Source organism: Primulina tabacum, chromosome 18 (genome assembly GCF_025594145.1).
Source record: "Primulina tabacum isolate GXHZ01 chromosome 18, ASM2559414v2, whole genome shotgun sequence".
Lineage (NCBI taxonomy): Eukaryota > Viridiplantae > Streptophyta > Magnoliopsida > Lamiales > Gesneriaceae > Primulina > Primulina tabacum.
Window position 1 is genome coordinate 22,189,696 of NC_134567.1, and position 11,035 is coordinate 22,200,730.

At 38.0% G+C, this 11,035-nt stretch overlaps 1 protein-coding gene across 1 annotated transcript; it reads left to right on the forward strand.

Annotated features, from left to right (window-relative positions):
* The first annotated feature begins 5,820 nt into the window (after positions 1-5,820).
* LOC142532371 (uncharacterized) lies at positions 5,821-6,258 on the forward strand. The gene has a single exon (XM_075638686.1). It carries the CDS (start codon positions 5,821-5,823, stop codon positions 6,256-6,258), a length of 438 nt encoding a protein of 145 aa, XP_075494801.1.
* Positions 6,259-11,035: the final 4,777 nt, after the last annotated feature.

An 11,035-nucleotide genomic window follows, 5' to 3' on the forward strand; every position in this document is an offset into this window, starting at 1 on the left:
TATCAAGCGTGGTTTTGCATCCTTCTTGGCGAATAGGTGGCGAATAGCTACATGGTCAGTAAACACAACTACCTTTGTGCCGATCAAATAGAGTCTGAATTTGTCGAAGGCAAACACTACTGCAAGCATCTCCTTCTCAGTCGTGGTGTAATTTTGTTGTGCGGCATCCATTGTGCGGCTTGCGTAGTAAATTACCCTAAACATCTTGTCTCTTCTTTGCCCTAAGACAGCGCCCACTGCATAATCACTTGCATCACACATCAGCTCAAAGGACTCCTTCCAGTCCGGTACTATCATAATCGGTGCAGTCACCAATGCATTCTTGATCTTCTTGAATGCCTGCAAACAAACATCATCAAATATAAAAGCAGAATCTTTTTCTAGCGAATTACAGAGGGGTTTAGTGATCTTAGAAAATTCTTTAATAAATCTACGATAAAACCCTGCATGTCCTAGAAAGCTCCTTATTCCTTTGATGTTCTTTGGTGGGGGAAGTTTTTCGATTGCAACCACTTTGGCTTTATCTACCTCTAATCCCCTAGAAGACACTTTATGTCCAAGAACAATACCATCTTGAACCATAAAGTGACATTTCTCCCAGTTAAGAACTAAGTTCTTTTCCTGGCATCTCTGCAAAATAAGGGATAAGTTATGTAAACAATGATCAAACGAAGAACCAAATACCAAAAAGTCATCCATGAAGACTTCCATTATTTCCTCCACCATATATGCAAATATGGCCATCATGCACATCTGAAAAGTGGCAGGTGCATTGCATAGCCCAAGAGGCATTCTCCTAAAAGCGAACGTGCCATAGGGACACGTGAAAGTAGCCTTCTCTTGATCTTCTGGCGCTATAGCAATTTGGTTATAACCTGAATAACCATCTAAAAAACAGTAATGACAATAACCAGCAAGTCTATCAAGCATTTGATCAATAAAAGGTAGTGAAAAATGATCTTTACGTGTGGCATTGTTTAACTTTCTATAATCAATACATACTCGCTAGCCAGTTACAATACGAGTAGATATTAGTTCATCATTTTCATTTCTAACCACAGTTATTCCACCCTTTTTGGGTACAACTTGCACAGGAGATACCCAACTACTGTCAGAAATAGCATAAATTACACCAGCATTTAACAATTTCAATACCTCATTTTTTACAACGTCCTTCATCGCTAGATTCAACCTCCTCTGATGATCCACATAAGGAGTATACGATTCCTCCATCAAAATTTTATGCATGCATATAGTGGGGCTAATTCCCCTAATATCAGAAATCGACCATCCTAAAGCAGTTTTAAATTTCCTCAACACTCTCAATAATTTATCTTTTTAATTACAAGTAAGAGAGAAAGAGATGATTACCGGATATGTCGACTTTTCACCTTAAAATGCATAGCAAAGGTGGCTTGGCAGTTCCTTCAAATCAGGGGAAGCAGGTATTACCTTTGTTTGCTCATGTACCTCCAATTCCTCAAGCGGTGTATCCGTTTTTCTCTCTTTCTTTGATCCATCAAGAGCCTCAAGTTTCTCTTTCACTTCCCAATCATCTTCATTAACAGTTCCTGCCGCACCTATCAAACAGCTCTCCAAAGGATCCCTAGTTCTTGCACAATCAAGAGACATACATGAGTCTATAACATCGATGCTTTTATAAGTACTTACCTCATTTGATCCCTTCATGGCTTGATAAATGTTAAAAATGACTGCTTCTCCACCCACTCTCAAGGTGAGTTCACCCTTATGCACATCTATCAATGCTCTTCCAGTCGCCAGGAAAGGTCTCTCAAAGATTAATGGGGTATCATGATCCTCCTCCATAATGACTGCTTCTCCACCCACTATCATGCTGACGGTGTTGACAACACCATGTACCGCAACATCATCGGTAGTCTTCTGTACCTAACTGCCACACGCCCCGATATTATGTTCAGTGTCTGTTTGTGTGCTAAGTACCAAAAAAATCCAAAAATATCACACCTAAAAGCTGTGAAAAACATTCTTAGATACATTGCAGGTACAATAAAATTAGGATTGTAGTACACACAAGAAACAAACACAAATTTGGTAGGTTTTTCTGATACTGACTGGGCCGGAGACCTAGATGAGAAGAAAAGCACATCAGGTGGGTGTTTTTACATAGGGAACAACCTTGTGTCTTGGTATAGTAAGAAGAAAAATTGTGTGTCCTTGTCCACAACTGAGTCCGAGTATATAGCAGCTACTAGTTGCTGCCCACAACTTGTTTGGATGAATCAAATGATTGAGAATTATGGTTTTCACAGTGACATCATGATAGTATATTGTGACAACTCCAGTGCTATAGACATTTCCAAGAAGTGCGTACAATAATTACACACCCATGTTGTCATTGGTGTTGCTAACACCGACGACAACACCATGTTTTCATGTCTACTTTTAGGATGCTAGGCATACTGTATAATCATAATCATCCCATTTAAGTGTAATGTGTATAGTGATGACAATCTCTCTATGTGCACCCTGACAGAGATCAATCTTCCAATCAAATTTTTAGATGTTTTATGCTCAATCTAAATCATCAAATAATTGAGAAATCTTGAGATCTTCTTGATCATGTCCAATATGAAAAAAGTGACTTGAAAAACTTGAACAGTTTGGTGAAAAACATAAAAGATGAAGGAAAAAATAATCAGATTAGAAGAAAATGGAAAAAACAAACTAGAGGAGTCATTTGAAGACCATTCTTCTAGTGTAGGAGTTACCACTTCTAAGTCAAAATAGTGATGTAAAAAACTACCTAGAGGAGTACATTGAAGACCGTTCTTCTAGTGTGGGAGCTACCATTTCTGAATCAAAATAAAAATTTTATGGAAGTATTGACTCATAAACAGTGGTGTTACCAGGAGATGTTGCCAACACCTAAGTTCAAACACATCAAAATTTATACACTGCCTAACATTTCGATAATTCATCATATTGGAGGCATATATAGGACATGTATATTGATTTTTGTTTCGTGAATTCATCAAGTGCAGTGATATATCAGTGTTGACCTATGACAGTTGATGAAAGCTTTAATTACCTAGATTTTGAATTTATGTAACTACTGGTGTCAGTGGGTTATAATCGACGTAGGTTTTCACCGGATATTCTTTTGAAATTTTCGTAACACGAGGTTGAATCAATTTTACTATTGAATGAGAGTGTGACGTGTAAACTGGAAATCAAGTCTGCAATTTATTACCATTACTATGCAGATTTTTCGGAGTTGAAGGATTGAATCAGTGCATTTTTTCGTTAGAGTAAAAGTATATATGTTTTGTTGCCGTTAAATCTTTGATAATTACTCTTGCTTGTTCTCATTTACTCTCGCAATCTTTCCTTGCTTTCGTGATTTCTTTGTGCGTTTGTGTGCGTAATTCTTGATTTTCTTTGTAATTCTCTCTTACATTTTACAGGTGACTGAAGATACTGCTAATGTTGAGCCCAATGTTGTCAATGGTACATCGTTGACAACATTGACTCTTCTGATTATGATGTGAGTCATTCTTTCTCCAAGTTCTACACTGAAGCTGCCTTAATCCTATGGCCTCTCCATGTGAATAGATAATTTATTGAAGAGAGGAACATTGTCATAGAGACGTATGGCCAACAAAATCTGATGGCATTCTTCAAAGATCGAGGACTGATTGCTACGATTTTCAAGTTTTCCCCAGCTATCATCAATGAATTCTACAATACCCTCACGAATGAAGAAGATGAAATCACAGCAAAAATCAATGCTATCACTGATGTACTCACTGGTGGGCTAATCACTGAATTCCCCAGTCGCCTGATACATCTGTCTGTAGCAAGTCTAATTTTTTCTATTCAGTCCTGCATAAGACAACAAAAAGCATCTGGACTCCCTCCACCAACACGACTGTGCTTACTAGACTACAAGCCATCACCTTGTTTCGCCATTGGTATTGTTGACCCTTTAATTTTGGACAGTTGGTGTTTAGAACTGTCCTTCAATTTGCTGAAGGTGGGTGAAGTCCACACGACTACCTTTTCCATCCTTGATCTTTGGGATACTGGAGTCACATGGTTCCTTCAATAAGATGATGAGACCCTTTCTGATGTGAGCGAAACTCTAAAGATTGCTCCTGCCTATTTCAAGGGTAATAGGAAACTAGACCTGCCTGGGTCAGCGACTATTGTTTTCACTGGTGTTGGCAACACGACGTCCACATTAACTTCCTCTCCTGAAGTCTATGTCATGCTCTCAGCCTCTCATCTACAGGCACAAATTGACTTTGGTTTGCAACAGATCCAAAAGGCCAAAGATCTCATTGCCTACTACGAAGAGCAAGTGGCTGAGTATAGGCTAATGCTGGAAGTTGGCCTACATTCTGGCCAAAAAAAAAAGAGTAGAAGAACTAAAAATGACAAAGAGAATGGGTGGTGATTGTTAAAAAATTATTATTACCCAAAAGTTTTGGTGATCGACAAAATCAAAATAACACTTCACTATTTCAGGAAACAGTTGCATATCATATGTGTAACAGGTATCAGTTCAACCGCCCAGCCTAGCAACCAGATTGCTTCACTATCGGCTATATCAAAAAGAGTTTAACCGCTTAAACAAAGGATTAACTAAAAAAGTCTTACCGCTTGAATAGACCGCTGACAATTCAACAGCTTAAAATAAAAAAAGATGAACTTCTCAACCGGCTGATTCGAAGACATCATTAAAGAGGGTTATTTATTACCTACTTAGTGAAAGACATTCTCTGACCAGTTCAAGACATTCAATAGTTTGCACCACTTCAAAGTTAACTTGTCCCTACATCAGTCCCGAGAAATATCTGCATTTATATCACTATCCCAGAAAAGAAATATCATTTATCTTACAAAGGCCGAGGATAAAAGCAGTTGCCATAAACGGTAACTCTACAACAACTCTTCAAAGAATGGGACTCAAGTCAATATCAGCAAAGAGAACATTTAATGCATATCTGAAGAACATTAAATGGAGTTGCAGCTGATAGTGACACAACTTCTCTCTGTTACTAACTTTACTCAATCATTTCGACAGTTGGAATGATCGCCTATATTAACAGAGAAGGTAGTGAGCAAGAAGACAGACGCGATACATTATCAAATTCACAACAGTGAAATCATCACAAGTTTGCATACTTCAAAGATTCAGAGCGGACGCAAAAGTCTACATACTTCATTGCTCATAAGCACGCACTGAACAGAAAGATTTCTGATCATTCAAGGATCATCTTTGTGCTACCAAAATCAATTTTTTTACTTATATCAGTAAACTTTCGGTTATTTGTTTAAGTTGTGGTGTCTAGTGAACCGAGTGTTCTTAAAATCCAGAATTGTAAAGTGATCACTAAGAGTTCCAAAACAGACAGTGTGATAAGTTCCGATTGGAGTGGGCTGTTGCAAGAGTTTTTGTAAAGCCAAAGCCTTTTAGTGGAATCCTTCCTAAAGAGAAAGAAGGGGTGACGTAGGAGTTTTCATCTCCGAACATCAATAAAAAAACCCTGTGTCTTTATTTCCCGCAAGCACTTACTTTTCATTATATCCGTTGATAAGTTTGCCAACAAGTTTTAAGCTATCATTAAAAATCTTGAACCGTTTTTTCGCAGTTTACAGTGGTTCATATTTCTAAAAAGTTTGAGAAGAATTTTCAACCGCTTCAAAACAGCTGAAAACCAGTCTTAGAAAGCAAACTTTGAAAGAGTTCATTCACTCCCCCTCTAAACTCTTTCTCGATACCAACAATTTGTATCAGAGCAGGATCTTCTCAAACATCGATACCCAAAAATACTCATGGCATCTTTTAACAAAATCCCTATGTTTTCAAATGAAGATTATGACGATTGGAAAATTCGTATGCAGGCTAATCTAGCAGCCCAGGATGACGATATGTGGTACATCATCACTGACGGACCAATGAAGATCTTAAAAGCAAATAAAGCTGCAATTACCACTAAAGGTGCTCCCCAAATGGTGGAAACGTACCGTTCTGAATGGACAGCTGAGGACAAGAATAAGACAAATCTCGATATCATAGCAAAAGATATTCTTTATAAGACCTTGGACAAAAGTATGTTTGCCAAAATCAAAACCTGCACTACAGCAAAGGAAATCTGGGAAAAACTCACACAACTGTGTGAGGGCAACGATCAGACTAAAGAAAATAAGTTGAATGTTGCTATCAAGAAGTTTGATAATGCAAAGATGAAGCCAGAAGAAACTCTTGCATAATTTGACGAACGGTTCAGCAGTATTATCATCGAACTCATTTCCTTGAGAAAAGAATATTCCAATCGAGAAACTGCCATGAAGGTTATGCGAGCTCTTCTCAGAGAATGGGACGTAAAAACTTTAGCAATGCGCGAGTCAAAGGATTTGAATAAACTGGAACTCCATGATCTTTTCGCAGATCTTAAAGCATATGAGTTCGAACTCGGGATACGAACTGAAGAGGAATCATCCACCTCCCAACAAACAAAGGCCTTGACAGCTACCATGGGGACTCTTCCGGTCGAAGATTCCACAAGTAAGAAATCGGCTGAGCAACTAAGCAATGAAGCCATGTCCCTGTTTGTTAAAAAGTTTGGTAAATTCATGCGTAAGAATCAATCTCAGACTAATAAAACTTACCTCAAAAGGACCATACTGATGATGATCAATCTTGCTTTAACTGTGAAAAAAAGAAACATTTTATTGCAGAATGCAATAGGCGAAGAAAGGATGAAAAGAGACCAATTGACAGGAGACGGTCTAAAGACGATAAAAAGTTCACTGAAAAGAAGAGTCAATGAGTTTTAGCAGCAGAAGAGGACAAAAGCAAATGGGCTGACTCGGATTCAGAAAAATCCATCTATGAAGAATCTACAAGTGAAAGTGAAGATGAGACGGTAAAATGTCTCATGGCTAATGAAAATTCAAAACTCTCAGATGAAATGGTATTTAACTTTGATTCTATAGAATTCACTCAAGAAGATCTGGTCACGGCACTACACTACGTGATAAATGAGTTTAAAGGACTATCACAAAAATTCGATGAAGCCAAAGCAGAAAAACAGGACTTAAAAAAAAGTTGCCTCTCTCTAGCTGCTCGCAGCAAAAGGAGGTCGACAGTTTGAAAGTGAAGTTAAGTCTGCTAGCTGCTGAGAATGATGATTTGCGTAGACTGTTCCATGCTACATTAAAAGAGATCAAACGGTTGATAAATATAGTCAACTCATGGAACAAGTCCTCTGCCTCACTTAATAAGATGAATGAGATGCAAAAACCAGCCGGAGACAGAACCGGGCTAGGTTACAGAATCAATGAATGCAGTACTTCAGAAGCATCAACTCAACCGTTACTAGAGAAAGACAGTTTAAAATCAATTAAATTTGTCAGATCTAGTACGGTATATGAACAAGACAAACCTGAAGTCCAAGGCATTCAGAATGTAAATCTTGAGAACAATGGAAGGCGATGTGGTTTAGGATATGTTGAAGTTAAGAGTGCTAATTCCAACCGATCATGGCTTAGACGCAGAGCAAATCCAACTGTTCACAGCGGTTCAGATTGGTCCAGCAGAAAGCCAAGTTCAATCGGATATCACTCAAAAACAAGACTTAACCACTACCACAATAACCGACCTATTCAAAAGAGGTACAGAGTGATTGACAATGACAGACAACCAAGACAACATGCTGAAAAATAAAGAACACTGCATACACCACCTGATTATGCACTTAACCGCACTCATCTTGGGACACACCATGGAAAGTCCTTTAGGATAATCCAGGTGTGGATTCCTAAGGGTCTAATCAGCTCAGGACCCAAATAGGAAAGGGTACCAATCTCTCATTTTCATAATTTCAGGCATTGAATAAAAAGAACTTGGAAGAGTCGATCTGGTTCCTGGACAGCGGTTGTTCCAAACACATGACCGGGAATAAAAGTCTTTTATCAGAAATTGTCAACTATAGAGGACCAACTATCACCTTTGGTGATAACACTAAAGGTAAAGCTGTGGGAAAAGGTAAGATTGTACATGGCAAGATCATTATCAAAGATGTACTTCTGGTAAAAAAACCTGTGTTATAACCTGATTAGCATAAGCCAACTATGTGACAACGATTACACCGTTGAATTTCACAAACATATATGCACTGTTAAAACCGCTGCAGGTAACTTGGTGCTAACCGGTCATAGATAGGAAATTACATATAAGGTAAAATGGAATGATGACTGTCTAAAGGTGCCTACTTGCTTCATTGCCTTAAATGGTAATAAAAATTGACTCTGACATAAATGACTTAATCATCTCAATTTCAAATCCATTGCTACCATTAGCAAGCTTAAACTTGTATCTGGATTGCCGAACATTAATTTTGCCAAAGATAGTATCTGCAATGTTTGTCAGCTAGGTAAACAAGTTCGCTCAACTTTCAAGAACAAAGGAAGAAACTCATTTGTTAGATGCCTGGAACTTCTTCACATGGACTTGTTTGGACCTATACCGGTAATGAACTTAGGCAGAAAGAAATATACCCTAGTGGTAATTGATGACTTCTCCAGATTCACATGGGTAATATTTTTAAGCTCCAAAGATCAAACCGCAGTTCAACTAAGCAAGCTCCTCAAAAGACTTCAAAATGAGAAAACTACATCAGTAGACATAATCAGAAGTGACAGAGGAATTGAATTTCTGAACCAATTCATATCATCTTATCTCAAAGATCATGGCATAAAGCATGAACTGTCAGCTGCTAGATCACCTAAACAGAATGGAGTAGCTGAAAGAAGAAACCGCAAACTGAAGGAAGAAACTAGGACCATGTTGGCAGAATCCGGTATCTCACTCCGATTTTGGGCGGAGGCTATCAATACAACCTGTTATACTCAGATCCGGTCTATGATTAATAAAAATCATGAAAAGACTCAATATGAAATCTGGACCGGCAAGCAGCCAGAAGTTGGATACTTCGGCATCTTCGGTTGTAAGTGTTTCATTAATAATAATGGCAAGACACACCTAACCGCATTTGATGTAAAACCCGATAATGGTTTTTTCTTGGGATACTCAGCAGTGAGCAAATCAAATATAGTTTATAATCAAAGAACTCTCACTATTAAAGAATCCATACATATTGTATTCTATGAATCATCCATATGTCACGACAATAACAGTAGCAGCATTCATGATCTAATCAATAAGCTTGATGCTACTAACTTTGAACCAAGCAGTGATGACAAAATAAATTTGAGAGAAACAGGTTAACACATCTCGGAGCAAAGTCCAACCGCTCAAGAACAGACTCATTAGACAAACGAACCAGAGAACAATCATCAACCTGAGATTGTTCAGATAGAAAAAGAGTCGATGGAACAATAAAACAACATCACACAACCAACCGAGCCAGATCCATATGGACCATGTCTCCAGTGGAAAAAGGACCATCCACTTGATCTGGTCATTGGTAACCCTACTGCTCCTTTTAGAACTAGAAATCAAATGATTAATGAATTTATGCATGCTGTGTTTGTCTCCTAGATAGAACCTAAGAAGATTGATGATGCACTGCATGAGATCAACTAGATAGAGGCTACGCAGGAGGAACTTAATCAATTTGAAAGAAGCAAAGTTTGGCATCTAGTTCCTCGTCTTGATAATATGCACGCTATTGGTACTAGATGGGTGTTTAGAAACAAAATGGATGAAAATGGTTCGATAATCAGAAATAAGGTCAGACTAGTAGCTCAAGGCTATAGGCAGGAGGAAGGAATAGAATTTGATGAATCTTTTGCCCCTGTAGCTAGGATAGAAGCAATTAGAATCTTTCTCGCCTTTGCAGCATTTAAGGATTTTAAAGTATATCAGATGGATGTTAAACTGCATTTCTAAATGGTTTACTAAATGAAGAAGTTTATGTAGAGTAACCACCTGTCTTTGTTAATCACGTTCATCATGATTATGTTTACAAACTAGATAAGTCTCTATATGGACTAAAACAAGTTCCTAGAGCATGGTATGACACGTTAACTAAATTATTGCTTGAATGTAGCTTCTCAGCTGGAACAGTTGACAGAACTTTGTTTAAATTTTCAAAAGATGGTAACTCGTTATTTGTGTAGATATACGTGGATGATATTATGTTCAGATCAACTAATCCTAAATTATGCGAGAGATTCTCTGATATAATACATGAGCAGTTTGAAATTAGCATGATGGGAGAGCTGGACTTCTTTCTAGGAATGCAAGTCAAGCAGTCAAAGGATGGAATCTTCATTAACCAAGCTAAATACACGAGAGATATGCTGAAAAAGTTTGGAATAAAGAATTGCTCCCTGGCCATTACCCCAATGAGCTCATCAATCAAACTGGACAAAGATGAAGGGAGAATATCTGTGGACACAAAAATGTACAGAGGATTAATTGGTTCACTATTATATATAACTGCCAGTCGTCCAGATATAATGTTTGTCGTTTCTCTATGCGCTCGATTTCAATCTAATCCAAATGCAATATCATTTTACTGTCGTTAAACGAATCCTTAAATATCTTAATGGTACTATTAATGTGGGTCTTCGATACCCCAAATATTCAAGTCTTCATCTTGTAGGATATTCAGACGCAGACTATGCCGGTTGCAAAATTGACAGGAAAAGTACTAGCGGTTCATGTCAGTTTTTGGGTGATAGACTAATATCGTGGTTTAGCCAGAAACAGACGTCTATTACCACATCAACCGCTGAAGCGGAGTACCTTGCAGCTAGAAGCTGCTGCACACAGATACTCTTGATACAACAACAACTCAAAGACTATGGAATTCAAACCACTGAATATCCTATCTTCTGTGACAACACAAGTGCAATCGCAATCACATACAATCCGGTCATGCACTATTGGACAAAGAATATTGACATCCGACACCATTTTATCCGAGAACATGTCATGAAGAAAGAAATTCAGCTTGAATATGTGCATACTGATAAACAAGCGGCTGATATTTTCACAAAACCGTTACCAGAGGCTAAG